The 19,318-nt window shown below is 36.6% G+C and overlaps 1 protein-coding gene across 2 annotated transcripts in view; it reads right to left on the bottom strand.

Moving 5' to 3' along the window:
* Positions 1 to 11,857, bottom strand: part of LOC131047036 (MACPF domain-containing protein CAD1) — a 73,677-nt gene extending 61,820 nt beyond the window's left edge. The window contains exons 1-6 of one of the 2 annotated variants that reach the window (XM_057980830.2): positions 11,497 to 11,857; positions 10,867 to 11,232; positions 8,247 to 8,485; positions 7,898 to 8,093; positions 7,676 to 7,756; positions 7,341 to 7,524 (exon numbers count right to left, since the gene is read on the bottom strand). In XM_057980830.2, coding sequence (XP_057836813.2) covers positions 7,341 to 7,524; positions 7,676 to 7,756; positions 7,898 to 8,093; positions 8,247 to 8,485; positions 10,867 to 11,109 — 943 coding nt within the window. In that variant the 5' untranslated portion in view covers positions 11,110 to 11,232; positions 11,497 to 11,857. Of the gene's footprint in view, positions 1 to 7,340; positions 7,525 to 7,675; positions 7,757 to 7,897; positions 8,094 to 8,246; positions 8,486 to 10,866 lie in introns of both variants that reach the window. The other variant, XM_059207866.1, reaches the window with a different exon arrangement.
* Between the last annotated feature and the right edge of the window lie 7,461 nt (positions 11,858 to 19,318).

Raw genomic sequence — 19,318 nt, 5'->3', positions numbered from 1 at the left:
CCAGTCAGAATCTCTGTAACCACTGAGTATAGGATCAGAACTCCGAGTGTACAGAAGTCCATAATCAGGAGTGCCACTCACATAACGCAGCACACGCTTCGCTGCTATCCAATGATCAGCCTTGGGAGCTGTCATGAAGCGTGAAATGTAGCTCACTGAAAAACTGATGTCAGGTCTAGTGGCAGTAAGATAGATGAGGCTGCCCACTAGTTGCCTGAACAGAGATTCATCCACAACTGGTGAAGAAGACTGAGCTGAAAGTTTGAGCCCGGGTTCCATAGGAGTAGAGGCAGGTTTGCAATCCTGCATTCTGAACCTGTCCACAAGACTTCTGGCATACTTGGACTGAGAGAGAAAGATATTGTTCTCAGTCTGCCAGACTTCAACTCCTAAGCAGTAATGTAGAAGTCCCAAATCTGTCATATCAAAGGTGCCGCACAAACCTTGTTTGATCCAAGTGATCAAATGTGCTGAACTGCCAGTAATGATTAAGTCATCCACATAGACAACCACAAACAGAATATCATTACTAGAATGCTTGATATACAAGTTTGCATCAGATGGACTCCGCTGAAAGTTATGATCTGTCAGGTACTTATCAATTTTCATGTACCAAGCCCGAGGAGCTTGTTTCAGACCATAGAGTGCTTTGACTAATCTACAGACCTTCTGTTCTTGACCAACAACCTTGAATCCTGGGGGTTGCGTCATGTAGACTTCTTCCTGTAAGTCACCATTCAAAAAAGCACTCTTGACGTCCATCTGATGGACTTTCCAACTGAACTGGGCTGCCAAGGCAAGAACGAGCCGTATGGTACCCATTTTGGCTGTAGGAGCAAAAGCCTCCTCGTAGTCAATGCCTTCTTTCTGTGAGAACCCACGAGCAACAAGACGAGCCTTATACTTGTCCAGGGTTCCATCAGCTTTGTATTTTACTTTGTACACCCATTTGCAGCTAATAGGCTTCTTCCCTGAAGGAAGATCAGAAAGGGCCCAAGTGTGATTCTTCTGAAGACTCTGGAACTCAGCTTCCATAGCCTGTTCCCACTCAGGTATACCTTTAGCCTCTGAGTATGTCTGAGGCTCAAAAACATTGTGTATGTTAGCCATGAGAGCAAAATTGACTGTATGCTGCTGTTTGCTCTTATTACGGGAGGTTCTACCCTCAATGAGCTCAGTATCCCTGAGATCACCAATGGTCTTGGCCCACCATTTAGGCCGGAGAGTAGAAGTGAGAACATCTGGAGGAGCTGGAAGAGGCTCAGGATCAGGAGCAGGAGGAGGATTGTTCTCCGGAGGAAACTCAGGTAGTGCATCATCGAAAATAGATTCTGCATCATCCCTCCCATCAGGCGAACCTAATGGAATAAGAACACTGTGAGGCTGATCCTCAGAACTTTGCTCAGAAGAAGGGGACTGAAAGAATCCTCTGTCTTCATCAAATACAACATCAGGACTGAAGATAAGACGTTCAGTGTCTATATCTATCAGTCTGTAGGCCTTATGGTGATCACTGTATCCTGTCATCATGAGTTTCTGACTTTTGGAATCCAACTTGGAGCGCTTAGCATCTGGAATCCAAACATAGGCAACAGAGCCAAAAACCTTCAGGTGGCTGATCTTCGGCTTCCGACCAGACCAGACCTCTTCTGGAGTCTTCCCCTTAACAGCCTGAGTAGGAGAACGGTTAAGTAGGTAGACAGCAGTAAACACTGCTTCAGCCCAATACTTATTCGGAACACTCCTGTGTTGTAACATAGAGCGAGCCATCTCAACAACCGTACGATTGCGACGCTCGACAACACTGTTTTGCTGTGGAGTGTAGGGTGTAGTCAATTGGCGTTTGATGCCATGGGTATCACAGAAGTTGGAGAATGCAGAAGAACAAAATTCCCCCCCGTTATCTGTCCTAAGAGTAATGATACTATGTCCAGACTCTTTTTCAACAAAGGACTTAAACTTCTGAAAGATACTAAATACATTTGATTTATGTTTAAGAAAATACACCCACATCTTTCTACTAAAATCATCTACAATAAGCAAAAAGTATTTGCAACCAGTAACAGAAGATGTATTCATAGGACCACAAATATCAGCATGAAGTAATTGAAGTACCTTAGATGCGCGCCAAAACTTTCCATGTGGGAATGAAGTCCGATGCTGTTTGCCAGCTTGACAGGCGCCACATACTCCAAGATGCTGAGTCTGAATATCAGGTAACCCTGAAACAAGTCCCTCCCGAGATAGCTGAGAGAGATACTGAATGTTGAGATGTCCATATCTCTGATGCCACGAAGTGCTGAGAGGAGAGACACGAGCTGCCAAAGCCACTTCAGGAGAATCACCAGTGTCAAGAAGCCTATATAGGCCATGATCCTCTAGACCAACAACAGCAGTAAGACGAGTCTCCCGATCAATGATGGAACACTTGTGAGCACTGAACACCACATCTAGTTGAGGAGAATTCCTCATAATCTGGCTGACAGAGAGCAGATTAAGTTCCATTCCAGGAACATAGTACACATTCAAAAAAGGAGAGTCCTGCCACCAGACTGTATCTGAACAGTGCCTCTGCCAACAACTGTATACTCCTCACCTCCGCCAAATACAACGGAATCACTGAAAGGTGAGAAGTCTGTAAACCAGTCACGCCGATGAGAAAAGTGACGTGATGCACCAGAGTCAATATACCAAACAGAAGACCCGGCATGATCTGAAGACCTCTTAGCCATAAAGGCATAAAAGGCAGACTCCTTCTGCTCGGAATGTTCAGCAACATGCGCCTTCTGGTGTGATCCTCCCTGCTTCTTTTGTTCAGAAGCGAGCCTCTGACGGCAATCTTTCTTCATATGGCCGTACTTGTGACAGTAATTGCACTGCACATTCTTCTTCTTAGCTCCATCCTATGTCTGAGAAGAGCCTTTCTGCTGAGAAGACTAAGAGGACTGAAATTTGCCTTTATCCTTCTGAAAGGATTGAGCTGTGAAGGCATTTTCCGAGGAGGCTGATGTAGTACCACTACCAAACTGTTGTTTCCAGCGATCCTGCTGTAGAAGTTTGGTGCACAATTCTGAAAACTTCAGATCAACATTAGTGGAAGTAATATTGAGGGTCTCAATGAAGTGTTCATACGATTTCGAAAGACTTTTCAGAGTGATTACTACCATGTCTTCTTCCTCCATAGTCCGACCAATAGCTTCAAGCTGATCTCGAATGTCCTTAATCCTCGTGAGGTGTTCCTGTAAGGACATACGTTCGTCCATCATAATGGAGAACAGCTGATTCTTTAGAAAGAATGCTCGGCTCTTGTCGGATGTCTCATGCAATTCCTTCAGATGCTTCCAGATGTCAGAAGTTGTCTTGCCGGAAGGAATCTGCGGTAACTGATCATCAGTCACTGAGAGTTTGAGAAGCATAACTGCCTCCCGATTGCGTTCATCAAACTTATCTTGATCTGCACCAGGTGTACCAGGACTGAGCTCTTTTCCCAAAACAAGCTGGTCAAGATGCCTATATTCAAAAATGGTCAACATACGCTGTTTCCAGATGTTGTAATTGTGACCATTAAAGCGTTGACTGCCTTCTAACATCAGATTGGTGAGAGAAGCCATTAGCACGTTTCCCAAAAAAAAATTCCGGCTGACCCAGAAAAATCCAACGACAACCCACAAATTCGTGCGAAAAACCCAGAAGGGATCTGCTATCAAAATCTAGATCCGCGGGCTCGAAAATTGAGACACCCAGAAAAAAACGGACAACTACCCAAATTGGTGTTCGAAAAACCCACCAAGAATCTGCAAGAAAATTTGATTTTCGATAAAAACTGAAAGGTTAACACCTGAATCGAAAATTGCAGAAGGTCGTGGGCGCCATGGATTTCACAGAAAAAAAAGTCGCCAAAGGTGCAGGTCGCGGGTTGCAGGTCGCGCGTTGCAGAGGGTGCAAGTTGCAGGTCGCAACGCCGGAGGTGGCGACGCCGAAGTCTGCAGACGCGCGCGACGCCGAAGGCAAGTTGCAGGTCGCGACGCCGGAGGTGGCGACGCCGAAGTTTGCTGCAGGTCGCGACGCCGGAGGTGGCGACGCCGAAGGTCTGCACGATGCCCGCGACGCCGAAGGTCTGCACGACGCCCGCGACGCCAAAGGTCTGCACGACGCCCGCGACGCCAAACACAGGTTGCAGGTCGCGAAAAACAGGAGTTAGGCCACAAAAAAAAAACCTTTAAAGGATTTTTAAACACCAAAAAAAATTTCGAAAATTTCCACTAATTGGAAATTAGAATTAAAAAAATTTCCGAAAAAATTTCTCCTATAGCTCTGATACCATAAAACAATGCGAGACACGCAATGGATTTCAAAGAATTGATTGATTAACAGAATGAGCGAGACGCTCATAAATAATACAAGGATATTTACAAGAATAGCAAGTTTCTAATAAGAAACTGCTGAGAAGATCGAAGACGATCTAACTAAAATAGAATATACACTATTGAGCATTAATACTAAAATTAACACTATTTTAATATTCTATTAATTTGGTGATGGAAGGTTATGTCTTTTCCCCCATCGACACCACCCTTGTAAAAGTGGTGACTCTTAATTAAATGTCTTCTACCTTTTAACTAATAAACTGCTGCTGTTATCGCAAACTCATATGAGTCTCTTATATATCACCTTTCATTAATAAATATGTAAATTATATATTTAATATTTTAAATATATAAATTGTGTTTTTACAATTAACAATATGTAAATTATGTTTATAATTTATAATACATAAATTATGTTTATAATATAATATTAATTTATTTTTATTTGAATATTTCAAAAATATTATTAGTAATAAATATTAATTAAATAATAATATTTAATAAATAAATAAATTTCAAATAATCATTCGTTGGTAATTAATTAATAATAATTGCTTCATTTAGGATATATATAACGATCAAGGAGGGGACATGACATTGTTTCACTCATTCCTCCTAAGTTTGTATGCATACACCTTGGAAAGTTCTTTTTATTCATGTTACTGCTTCTCGGTTGAGTGTTTATGGAATTTGCAGCATGCAAGAGCAATGGATTAAGTTGCAAGACATGGCAAACTATTATATCATGCCCCCGCCATGATACATTTTCCACCATCCTTAAAAAAAACTTATTAATTAGCTATACGTCCATATAAAAATTGCCTTATTCATAAGACTCAGCAAATTTCATTTGTCTAAACCGACCCCACACAATAAAATGCCTTCCCTTAATCAGCAAAATTATAAACTTAACAAATCACTGAGCATGCAGTTGCCAAGGGGTATGTGATTAATTTGGATAATTTATTTATAAAGCTGCGATCTAAAAATTATAGAGCAGTGATCTCTATAGTGATTAAGACAGCAACTTCATTAGTTAACAGCAACAAATTGTCAAGGGGCAAAGGATATTATACAGAGACACTACTCTTGGAAAGGACGTGACTATGGGAAGAACATGACTCTTTCATTCCAAGGGAGAGATATATACTGGAGATCGACATTCAAGGAGGAGCATCAAGGAAGATAGAAACAAATCAGTAATTGAGAAAAGAGATCTGCAATTCAGAATACAGGCATATTTGGATCTAGTAAATTTTGTGGTATGCATTAGAAAATGTTTGATATGTATGCTTAGCATATGCAATGTGGATAAATATTATCATACGTATATCTATGCTCTTTAATATCTCTTATCAAGATGATAATAAACTTTAGTATGCTTCTTTAATTAAATAAGTCATCTATTCTTAATTCCCCAAACAATCATTACAACAATGGAGGGAAATACGTTAGGGAGAGGTGGTAGAAATGGGTTCCCCCAAATTAAGTAGGCCATCCCAAGGGATGGAATCATCGAGGTGGATGTTCCTGCCACTTGTGGGCCAAGGGGCAAGTTGTCTTGGTTAGACACCGGGCGCTCTTGGGCTTAATTGGGCTGAACAGTCTTCCTCAATGACCCGGGTTCTTTTGAATTAAGTAGGTTGCCCCAAGGGATGGCATCAAGGTGGATGTTCCTGCCACTTGTGGGCCAAGGGGCGAGTTGTCTTGGTTAAATGTTGCGCGCTCTTGGGCTTAATTAGGCCGAAAAGTAATCAGGCACCCTTTATGGCTTTCCTCTCCAAACCCTACTATGGTTGATTTAGGGAAATGGACCTATTGGTGCTTAATTTCTAAGATCAACAAGTTGCAAGGTTTATCTAAGTAGGTTAAGATGATTAGGGACATATATGTATATGTGTTTATATTTGTTATTGAATCCCTATCCTGAATAGAAATGAGTAATCTTATGAATTATATTGCAAATATTATCTATCATGGTTGCAAGACCTAAACCAGGATTTATGTTGATAACTATATTACATTCCTTGTTTCAATTGAAATTGTGATCTTAGGGAAAGATCTAGGATCATTCCAAAAGGGGACATTACATATTATGATACTGGTGATATGTTGCCAGTATCATCAAGACCTCAAGAATGCAATAGGATTGTAATATTGCAAGGACATAATGGAAAAAGAAGGCAAGGCCTACTCTTCTACAGTTTTCTCACACTGGATTTCTCTAGGGTGATATCCCTTGTGTTGAGCAGTGTTTTGTGTGTATTTAAATTTTTCATACCATTATATGCATGCAAACAAGCTAAAATTATTAATCATGGCAATTAAGCAAATCGTTCTAAGCACAGTTGACTTACTTCTTGAGTTAACAATAAGGAAACAGCATTCAAAATCAAATAAATTGTTTCATGGATATATGATTTATGTTGATGAACTAGCTATCAAATATCTCAGCCATTCAGAGATCAGTTGTTAGCAGGTTAAATAGAATTCAAAATCAAATAAGTTGTTTTCATGAAGATATGATTAGTGTTGGTTTTACCTATAAAATATCTATGTTAATTACAGATCAATTGTTAGCAGGTTAGGAGCAGATCGTACCAATTGAACACTGGTAACATGCACCATTTTATTGAGAGCACGTTCCCTTATCTTTTAATAAGTTATATGATATTAACTTAATTATAAATACAGAATACAGCAAATTCATTTTCTTCTTTTCTTCTGTTGGTTCCTTGCATGAACCAAACTGTTCTGTAAGTTATACTGAATCTGAAACTGCTTTTCTAAACCAAGGTCAATACAACAGGTAAACCATAAGGGATAAGATATTAAGAAGTGAATTACAACAGTAAATTGTAAGATACTGAATCCTATATATTCTTTGTCATTTAGAATGCATGGAACTTATATACAATAACAATAAAACAGAACATCCACACATCTATTGAATTGAAAATTACCAAAACTCACACTCTAAATAGAAACTGATTGCACGGATAAGATGATCTTTTCCAGGAACTGCATCCAAAAGAGATGTTATGGGAGAAAACTCCATGTCTATGACATCTGGTGAAGAGTTTACTGTAGTTGCCCATTCTTTATGACTATGTACAAGCTCGTTGCCTCCTCTTCTCCTAAAAATGACTCTCACATCCTGCATGAAGAATATATTTTTTGAGTTATAATCTTTATGTTCCTCATAATAGATGCATGCATCTCCCTCTATCTGCAAAAACACACATGACCATCTCCTTAAAAGGAAAGTAGAATTTATAAATTAAAATCAGAAAAAGATGGAAGTTTACTTCTTTGGCAGTGAGATATGAAGTAGGATGAGTAGGGTGTGGATGAATCTCCTGGTTATTAAATGGAAATTGATCCGCAATCTACATCCAAAAAAACAGTTTCAGAAAGGGAAAACCCACAGCTTATCAAAAACAAACTAGAAGGCAAACAAAATAGGAGGAGAGAGCAACTATATATGTATCAAATAAATTTACATGCTACCGTAAAATCAAAATACTCACCTTCTCCTTAACAGTCCTTGCACTAAAACTGAGAGAATTTTCCAGATCAGAAAACCTTTGATCTGCAATATTCTTTACATAATCATGCATTTCTCTCTCTGATAATGGTGATGTGTGATGCTGCTTAACGTAAATGGCATCTCTACCACCAACTGTTACAGATGTAACAATATGTGTCCCATACGTTTCAATAAAGCTTGCAACAATTGCAAGGAAAACAAAATGGTCAGAGGAGTGTGCCAGTGGAATAGATTGTAAAAGAGATAAACTTCATATCAACAGAAAAAAGACGGAAGAAACACAACCATAACACATTCTGAACATAACTCCTCTTTTATTAAATAGCTACCTTGCTAAATCTGTAGGCTCCCATGTCAATGGAATAGCACGCTTGACTTCTTCTCGCAAAACCAAGGGAAATTTAATCAATCGAACTGTGTACAATACAATGGAAACTCCATCCACAGCAAGGCTCTTGGTGGATGCTCGATCAGCTTGCCAGGAACCAGAGAAATTGAACATGGCATTGAAGCTCCCAAGAGGAATTTTACCAGACAGAGAGAAGGGTTTGTTGAAATATTCTGCCATCTACATCACAGACATAAAATAGGTTGCAAATATTTCAGTCAAACTCTTAAGAAAATTAGCTTGCAACATAAAATCTTGAATCTCATAATGCTCCACTTCTGAAGGATTTATTTCAACTGATTTGTTCCACCTGCATGGTTCAATATGCTGAAATTGCAGACTGGTGAGATCCCACTTACATTAAGCTAAGACTGACTTATTTCACTAAGATGAACATTAATTGATATCAGTTTCTATAGTCATCATCCAAAGTCCAAACATCTCTACTAGAAGGATGAGTGTCATGAAAAAGATTCTTAAAAAGCTGACCCATTAGTAGTCAATGACCCTAGCCATTCATAGCTACACGTTGCACTTTCATGGAGTCAATATAATATACTTTCACAAACAACACAGTATATACCATAGCAACATTAGCAGATGTTGCAACAGAAATATTGGCATTTAAATCTATGGAAAGCATGGCACATAGTGAGTCCAAAATAGTCTAGATTCTAATCTGAAAAATGATAATCAAAGTCAAGGTCCAGTTTTGCATCCATACAATGACTTTTATATTGTATGCTACACAATAGAATTGTATATTACATACAAAAATATATAATGAATTTATATTATGATGATCCTATAAGGGTTCCATATATAGGACATACCTGAGCAGCACTTAGTACACCGATGTTATCCACAATTCCAGAGAGAACACGTGTTGCCGTCATGATACACACAAGTAGCTTAGAGCTAAAGCAGCCAAATGGCTGGAAGTAATTCAGTTTGAATCCTATAGTATCCAAAATTTTCAACATGATATCAGAGCCTGTAATGGACTTTGGTTAATACCTCAAGCTATATATGTATTGAAGCAGAATGTTAGGAAACTTAATATCCACATTTCTGAGAGAGACTGATAGTTCCCTCATTCAAGCAAACTGTTAGGAAACTTCAATCGACATTTCTGAGAGAAACTGATAGTTCCCTCATGAAATGGTAAAGTAGCTCAGCACATTAAACGCCCCACCAGCTGGTAATATGCCCTGGGTTTAAATCCTCGCATATCCAAAAAATTCAATACAGAGGGAAAATTCTCAATTCAAGCCAGGGGCAGAAAACAATGGCAAACTAATGGAGGTTCAAAACCCCAACCAATAAAAAGGGGGTATTCTTACCCTCAAGATAGCATGGGTAGATCATAAAAGTTTTCTAGCACAGAATGGCTTACAAATACAAAAAGAAGTACTTAAAATAACTCAGAGTTTAGCATTATTAGGTTGTTTAAAATCAGATATTCCCACTTTTCCTAATTAAAAACAATTTAACAATCTATTTATTCTTCAATAGATCCTATTTATTTCATTCTCCCAAATTCCAATAAAGTTTAAGGCATTTTATTTTTGAACCCTCCAAAAATGAAACCAGTGGTTGCAGGTTCAAAACCCTAAGAAATCAACAAGGAGGTACTCTGTTAAGTTGAACCCAAATCAATTAATCCCTTAAGCTAGCATGGGTGTCCGTGTCACTAAATCTAGCCCAGCATGACTAGCAAATACAATAACAATACTAAACGTCCAGAGCTTACCATGATCAGGTTTTCTTAAAACTAATTATCTCCCATTATTATAAAATGTAATGACTTACCCAAGAAAATTCCAAACAATCTCTACAATATAATCCAAATTATGATGATGCTGCTTCTGAACACAATTTAATCCAGAAGCAGCATCATCATAATATCATGGATTGTGGTAATCTCTTATCATTAATAATCCAAATTTCCAATGGAATGCAACAAAGCCATTTTTCTTCTTGCGCTTGAAAGAAAAAAACTAGTTTCTACAAGTTCAAAACCCCACAGTTAATCGGGCCCTCAAGCTCAGATGTGTACCAATTTTTCTAGCCTAGCATGGTAGTCAGATGCAGAAGCCATAGTTAAACTAACCTAGAGCCTCTGCTACCATTGATTTCTTGAAATAAATTCTCTCATTGTTCTAAAAAAATAATAACTTCACTGAGAAGAAATATTCAAACAATCGTAAATTTTTACACTGAATGCTCAGAAATTTATACATTTTTCAATAGTCTTGAACAATCACAACTTTCAACACAACACAAGAGAGGCATTTTGCTTTCTCCATCTCAAAATTTATAAGAAAATAAAATCGCCAGTTTTCATGATGCCACAACCAATTAAGCTTCAAAGCTTCCTACTATTGATTTTTCATAAAACCAACAATCCCTGAATTGCCAGCTTAGCTGACAAAACCTAACACAAACTGTTCGTCCTTCAATTGATGTTAGACAATCCCAATTTCCATGCATTGTAAAGACGACGCAATTTTTATTAAATAAAACACCCAAATCGAAACTATTCGCATGCCTAAAATTACCTGGTGGAAGTCCAGGACACCAGTTTGAAAATGATTAGATTTCCCCTCCACGCATTTGATATCTCTAGAAACAAAGGGCACAGGAATACACTCAGACGCCATGACATCCCTCGTATGTTCCTCATCTACCTCAACAAGCCTCGACCCAGCAACTCCCTTACAATAAAGCAACTTGATATCTGAAGTGGCGTCAAATCCCCGGCCCAGCGCCTGAACAGAATTCAAAGCCGTATTGAAAGCCATGACAGCACCAAACCATTACTCCAGAACCTCAATACTTCATGTGGATGCTCAAATTTTTCATCTGACTACTGCAATTTTCATCCGGGTGTTCTAAATTTTCATAGAGGTGCTCAAAATTTCCATCTGTATTGACATAAACTCCATGTCGTTAGTCAAAATTTTCATTAGTGTTCCCAAAATTACCAACTGCGTGCTCTGACAAGTGCTCAAAATTTTTAACTGGGTCCTCAAACTTTTCATTGGGTGCTCAACAATTTCATCTAGGCACTCAAATGTCCATATGGAAAATCAAATTTTACAAGTGGGTGCAAACCGAAAACGTCGTTTCTCATAGGCTGTATCGTAAAGTGACAAATTGGGGTCTCTTTTAGGCTAAGCCTTCGATGCCTGCACTTCCAGAGATCTGTACAATGCGTCTTTCCAATTTTCGCAATTTGGGTTCTGCTCGTACCAATACGATTTACAAATATAAATACACCCAAAATCTGATCCTCTTTTGCATTAATCTGAAGCTGAATTTGTCGCAAATCCAGCCGAAATGCGAACCTATGGTTACCCCACAAACGAAAATTAAAAATAGGCGGCCATAAATAACTTGCATGTTCAATTCATCCAACGGATAATCTTGCCTGGAGAAGATAACAACCTTTGGATGTGCAGGATGTACGGGTTAAATGCAAATTACGCCTACTCGGCAGCGTCGCCACACCAGGGAAGGCAATATTTTTTGTTTTTTTACTTCCACAACTTATACTATTTCCTTTATGAATTTTAAAAATATATTTCCTTCATTGACGAGGGAGACAACCTGGTCAACCGGTTGGTACGGTATTAATATAATATAATAACAAATATATAGTTTGTTCTTAATTTATTGAATTAAACAATTCAATGCTTCAGTATGTTATCATTATTCTTAAAGACTTACAGTCAATTTGAAATTTGGATTTGGTTTAGTTTTTTCCTTTAAATAATGCAGCCTTTGAGTGTGTGATACGCTCCGTAACTTGGGAGACATGTCGCCTACAGATTTGAGTTGAAATCAGGAGCGTGCGAGTGTCATACGAAGGCCTTCGATTTTCAGGGTTGTTTAAAAACATAGCTTGTTCTTTGTTTTAATACAACTAGGCACTAGCCATTATGATTAATGGTAACAGATATGTGGGAGTTGCATGGAAAACTTCTATAAAAACAAATAGCATATAAACTATCATGATCAAATGTCTATTTAAGATATGTGTGGGAGCGATTTTTTATTGAAAGAATGTAAATTATCTAAGAAAGGTTGCAATTAAAAAATTGGAAGAAAAAGCAATACATAAGATTTAGTAAAGATTATAGTTAAAAAATAATAATAAGATTGAATCATAACATAAATAATCATATTGAAACAGCTGAACAAAATCTAAGTAATGTTATACAAAACATCAAATAATATTCTTATTCTTGACAAGGATATATTAGACATTAAAACTAACAACATATACAATAAAGTACAATATCCAATAGCCCAAATGACGAAAAAATGGAGCAACAAGAATGAACAAACCAACTAACTACAAGAGCGGAAGGAATGAAGAAAAAGCAATCAATTGTGCAAAAGAGACCTTAGTCCTTGAGCAATACAAATCTTCTTATTTCTGAGTAGTTGATCCACTTGATGTTTGATACATTGAAATTGGAAATCCATCTTTAAATTCTCGCAATCTACTTGTAGTTGTGAGAATAAAGAAGCAAACACAATAAAATGCATTAAATTTTTTTAATTGAAAACTCTTGGTGATCATTATGGTTACTAAAAACTGCTTTGCACCTGTTTCTTCATAAATGCAATAAATAACATGTCGAACTCTATCAACAATAAAATTATTATGAAGTTCGACCTCGAATAAGACCTCTTTCCAATTTAGTTTATGTTAAAAAATGGTAGGCAATTTTCATTAAGCACAAATTCCCATTATTTCTTAACAAACTAGTCTCCCAAAAAAATGTGCCTCATATCTTCATGTCTTTGCTGAAATGAGCAACTAACAAGTTGGACCATAATACACTTCAACCTGCCCTTAATGGGCGATTTGCAATGTAGTATCTTCCAAGCCATTAATGATCCTCTACATTGATTTTTTTATTTCCAAATTTGATCGATAAGTTTTGCATATAATTTTCACTAAATCTGTAATTTCATTTGATGTTTGCATATAAGGGGTACATAGCTTCATAAACAATTTCAATGGCACCAACAACTGCACAAAAACCACAAATGGTATGTATTTGTTGCTCAAATTATATTGAGATTTAAAAATATGTCATGTTAACTAGCTCATTGTAGTAAAATCTCAAAGGTCTCCAACATTACTAATTCCTTTCTTAAATAGAAAATAAAACTATTTCAAAAAAACTTAAACCAAGGGATTGCCCATGGTACAAAACATGTTTGTTCCACCAGGTACAAAACATGTTTGTTCCACCAGGTACAAAACATGTTTGTTCCACCAGATAGACAAAGTGAAAAAGTTGAACCCTTGTTGAAGAAATTCATCTCTTCACCTTAGAAGATTGTTTATATGTCGCCATGCCTTACAAATTGATTGGAAGAAAGGTGAGGCTTTAGTAGAGAAAAATGATGCATGAAGAATTTTATCTTACCAATCCACCACCTACCCTTTACCTTTAACTTAAGCAAGATTATTTTTGTTCCATGTAAGAATTTCTCATGGTTCTTCACCTTTGATAACTCCAACAAGTCATTTAGCTGCTAAATAAATCCCTTATGTTTTTTCACCAATTAACCCCAAACCTTCTTTACATTTAGGTTGAATGCAATGAATCTGAGATGTGGTCATAAATCCAATACTACTATCCCATTTAGTCCATAAAAATCGGCAAATAATTTTAATTAATTTCTCATAACATTTATTAGAAGGCATCCAACAAGATGGATAATAAAAATGAGTTGCAAGGATAATTTCCTTATCAACTTGGATTCTTCTAGCTAAAGAAAATAAATTATTCCCTTAATTAAAAAGTTTATTTTTACTCTATTGAGATACCAATTCCACATATCAAAGAGACAAACCCCAAGACAAAAGGGTATCCCAATATACCTCATAATCCCCCCATGTTTAATGTGTTTCCATTTATGGGGCATCCAGTAAGGAATAGACCCAGTATGAATTGTCAAGAATTTGATTTTATCACGAGCAATCTTAGATCCAAAAATAGTGCAATACAACTCTTGAATATCCATCGTGTTAGAGATATATTTTTTCATAAATTTGTAAGAATAATAAAATTTCAACAACATGATGGGAGTTGATAACAACAACATTTTGTGGGATGGATATATTCCTAAAATGAGCTTCATTTTGTTGGCACTTTAAACCATACAACCCAATGCATCAGTTGTAAACACATAGAGATACGGAGCTAAGGGGCATCCTTGTCAAATGGATCTTTGTAAAGGGAGGAATCTATCATCATATCATTATTAATAATTTGTGTGCATTAGCACCTTGAAGCAACATTTGGATATGAGCTCAAATTTTAAGACCAAATCCCAAACATAAAAGAATGTTAAGGATAAAATTCCACGAATTCTATCATGTCTTATCAAAATCATTTAATCAAAACAACATTTTGACTAGTTTGTTGGGCCCATTCATAATTTTATCAAGCCAGCATAAGATTTTCAAGGATATATCTACTAGCAAAATACTTGTTTGCTCATATCAAACAATTCGTTGCACCACAAGTTTAACCCTAATAGCTAGGGCTTTTGTAATGATTTTATAGGAGGTGATAAGTAGCATGATAGGATGCTAACAAGAGATAGCATCATCTTTTTTTAATTTTTGGAAGAAGCTTGATTATGCCACCATTAATATTCAAACCTAAAGATCCTTTCTCAAAGGCCTTTAGATGTAAGTAGTAAAAATATTCCTTAATGTGGTGACATATAGCCCAATAGAATTACACAAGGAACCCATTGCTACTCAAAATTTTATAAGGGCCCATAGAAAAAAGAGCATTTTCCAACTCTTCCATATAGAGATTTCTATCTAGGTGTTAGTTGTTAAAAACATAGTTTGTCATTGCACTAAAAGATCAACCTATTAATGCCTGATACAACCACGAGATTTAATGAATCCATAGGGGGCAATTAAGCCATGTTGCACAACACAAGGAGACCAAGGGCACACACCTTGCAACAACTCCCTCAGCGCAAGCAAGGGGTTCAAACTCGTGACCTAGGCTCTAATACCATTTGTTAGAAACACAGTTATCGTTGCACCAAAAGATTGACCTAATAATGCCCGATATAACCACAAGATTTAATGAATCCATGGGAGGTGGTTAAGCCATGTCACAAACTTGAGCACTGCACTGCACAACACGAGGAAACCAAGGGCACACACCTTGCAACATTAGTTATATTATAATCTATTTGATTAGAAATATAAATTCCAAATATATCCTCAAGGGCTTGTTGAATATCCTACAATTGATCATCTTTAAAAAGATCTTCATAAAGTTGATGGTATGTTGTTTTTGGATTCAATTGTGTGAGAGTTTTTGCATCATAAACAACAAATTATCAACATAATGGATTGTGGATATCTAATGTCATTACTTCATAAATTTGTTTCAATAAATTATAGATTTCAATAAGATTAGAATGAAGAGCATCAAATTCATCCCTTGGAGCACCAATTCTTTCTTTTTTGTGTTTATAATTAAGAGAATTAAACAAATGTCTAGTGCCCTTGTTTCCTTCTTTTATCATGTGTGGGTACCTTATGTGAGATCAAACCTCTAGGTTAAAGGGTCGGCTCCCTCTGATTTAACACTTGAAACCTATCCTAAAACTACTGATTTGTTGAGGAAAAGGGAAAGAGATGTACTTGAAATGAAACCTATGACTTCTACGATGATGCACCTAGATAAAATCAAACCTATATCTGCTATTTTTTAACTCACAATTACTTATAAAAAGCTTTAACTTGCATAACTTTTAGGTTTTGGTACACCCTTTGCTTCATCATTTTGCAGATAAGATAACCTATATTGCTATTTCAAAAGGAAAAAGATAGTTTTCACAACAAAAATAACTTTATAAAATCTTTTCACAACTTACAACCAGCATAGGAATGCAACTCTTTTGTTCATAAATATTTATTTGCCACATGCTTTGAAGGTTTCACCATAAAACACAATAAAACATATGCACAAAAGCATCAACATAACATAAAACAACCCATAAGAAGGCAAATTCTAATTTCCTTATTGATAAAAGGAATTCTTACAGTAGTTTTACATGCCTTGAAGATTTACAACATGTGATGTTGAAGGATATGACAAGTGTCACTCCCTTTGATGTTGAAGAAGTCCTCATTCTCTTGTTGGGTCAGATATAGCTAAAAATGGTCATTTAAGACCCCTGAAAATGCTTCAAACTACTTTTATTAATGAAGAAAAAACCGCCCCTTTGACTGATCCATCAGTCAGGAATTAAATCTTTGGCCCCTAGATGCTTACAAGTGGTTGGAAATAGTCTTCAATTGTTTTTATATCTGCTCCATCACCTGGACAGCTCAATAACCCACTCCTAAATGCTCTCTACCTATTGTCCAACTCATCCAACTACTGTAGGGTCGAATGAATCTGAAAAAGGATATTTATAACAGTCATAACTACCCACAAATGCATCAATATGACTCCAAAATGCTTCTTCAATACTCCTTTGTCCACTGAATACATTTACACATGTCAAAATGAGTCCAAAATGTCATAAATATGCTCATTTGTTGTACTAAATCATTTCTTCTTGTTATCACCATAAATCATCACATGAGAGTAAAAGAATTTGGCATCTTATGGCTCTACTCTTAACTTATATTGTGATACTTTCATGTTATTGTCATGTTCAATGACTACAAATGAACTCAACAAGCTCTTAGGCTCGTGACTGGTAGAAAGCCCCTGCTTAGGACTGGTGACGTTTTCTCAAAAAATATGAACTGGGTTTTCATTTTAGTGTTTTCTTCTTGTTGTCAAAAAATTATAAAAACCCAGTTCGTATATCTCGAGATATGATTGAATCACACCTATGGTTCTCTTCTCTTGATTCTCCTCCAAAACTGTTTCTTCAAATCCACATCTCTCCTTCTTTATGTCAAAACTCAATCGTTCTCATGCACAACTTGAAGAGAGGTTGAAGAAGAACCGAAACAAATCCTCATGGCCTCCATAAAAGTGGATCTCATGCTGAAATTAGGGCATACTTTGAGAAAAACAAGAGGTTTCTACCTCCTCATGGGATGCAAGCTTCAAATTTGCCTGATTTTGATGTTTTTCATGAAAAAATCCCTCCAAAAAATATTAAAACTTTCCTCTGTAAAAGAGACACTTGAAAACCTTCTTGATTTTAGCTTTTTTCACTTCAAAAAACATAGAGAAAGCATTATTTTAAAAACATGAGCAAAATAATAACCTTTTAAAACCCCTTAAAAGTCCCCCTTTTAGACTTCAAAGTCATAAAATAAACCATTAAAAACTCTTTTCATGGGAAAAATTACATCCACCTATGGACCTAGGATAAAAACTAAGGCAAACATAAAATTTAAAACATGAACCTCCCTAGTAATACAATTTGGCATTAAAAATACAAACTGGATAACATGCCCTTCCATAACAAGTCAAATTTTTCATATGGCCCCTTGGCTCCTTTCTCTTGTCCCATAAAAAGACCGTGTCTACTTGCATGAATTTTTTGGGCTTGGCATTCCAATCAAATAATTTCTTCACCCTTGCTTGATGCAAGGTAATCCTATCCACCATATCTTCTCTGTGTTCGTTAATTTTGGAAAGATACATAATTCTATTCTCTAAAGAGCTTTGAAACTCTTGATATTCAATCACCACATGCATTTTTGAAGCAACTAATTCCAAAGGTAAGGGTAAGGCAACTCCAATTCCATAAACTGACTCAAATGGTGACATGCCTATAGCCCGTTTTGGGGTCGTCTTGTTAGCCCATAATGCTTCATAGATTTTCTTATGCAAATCTTTTTGGTTATCACTCACCAACTTTTTCATTATTACAATTATGTTTTTGTTGATTGATTCTACTTGTCCATTACCTTGTAGATATTAGTCTAATGAGTGTGAGAGTGAAATACCATATTCATACCAAAACAAAGTTTCACACGAAGAGAAGTTATTGTCATTATCAATCACAATTTTTAAGGGCACTCCAAAACGTACTATTATGTTTTCTTTAATGAATTCACACACAATACCAAAAGTGGTACGTTTCATTGGTATAGCCTCGACCCATTTAGAAAAATAATCTATAGTTGTTGAAATATGGGTATGTCCAACACTTGAGGTCGGGTTGATTGGCCCTATAAAATCTATACCCCATTATTGAAAAGGTTCCTTAATGATTACTACTTTGAGTGATAAAGCCGCTAATTGAGGTCTTCCAACGAACTTCCTACACTTTTCACGCTTTGCTATCCATCGATGTGCATCTTTAAACAGTCCAAGCCAATAATAATATTGTCTTAAGATCTCAAAAGTTGTCAATGTTGAAGAGAAATGTCCTCCACATGCTTCATTATGGAATGTTTTCAAGAGCTACTGATGCTACTCTTTAACCACACATCTCATAAAGGTGGCATCAAGGCCTCACTTATACAAAACATCATTTCAGATCAAATAGTTTGTTGCCTTCAGCTTCAAGTTCCTTTTTTTCTTTAGGAGATAGATGTTCAGGACATTCACCATAAGATAGTGGGGAACATTAGAGAACCAAGAGTCATGCAAACTCACAAATAACATTGTAGGTAATTCTTCCCTTTTTGTTCTTTTATTCTCTACAATCAACTTACATAGGCCTTGACCCCTCACTAACTTCGTGGGCTTAGCATCTAAATCATACTCCTAAACCTTAGAAATCCCCTCTTTTATTTCCTCCAACCTCCTATTGAGTAAGAATACTTTTTACAGATGAGTCGAAGATGTATACAACAAAATGAGAGTGAAGGATGTAAAACCTGAATTGCTTAACAACATTCACCACTACAAATGCTTGCTTCTTCACTAGAAAATAATCTAGTTTGTGCTTCTTCAAAGGAACACTCATAAAACCAATTGGGGATTCTATGTCTTCATCATTCTTTCACAATAAAAGAGAAGACAAAGTATG

The sequence above is a fragment of the Cryptomeria japonica genome, chromosome 7 (genome assembly GCF_030272615.1).
Source record: "Cryptomeria japonica chromosome 7, Sugi_1.0, whole genome shotgun sequence".
Taxonomy (NCBI): Eukaryota; Viridiplantae; Streptophyta; class Pinopsida; order Cupressales; family Cupressaceae; genus Cryptomeria; species Cryptomeria japonica.
This window is presented reverse-complemented; position numbering and strand designations above follow the sequence as displayed.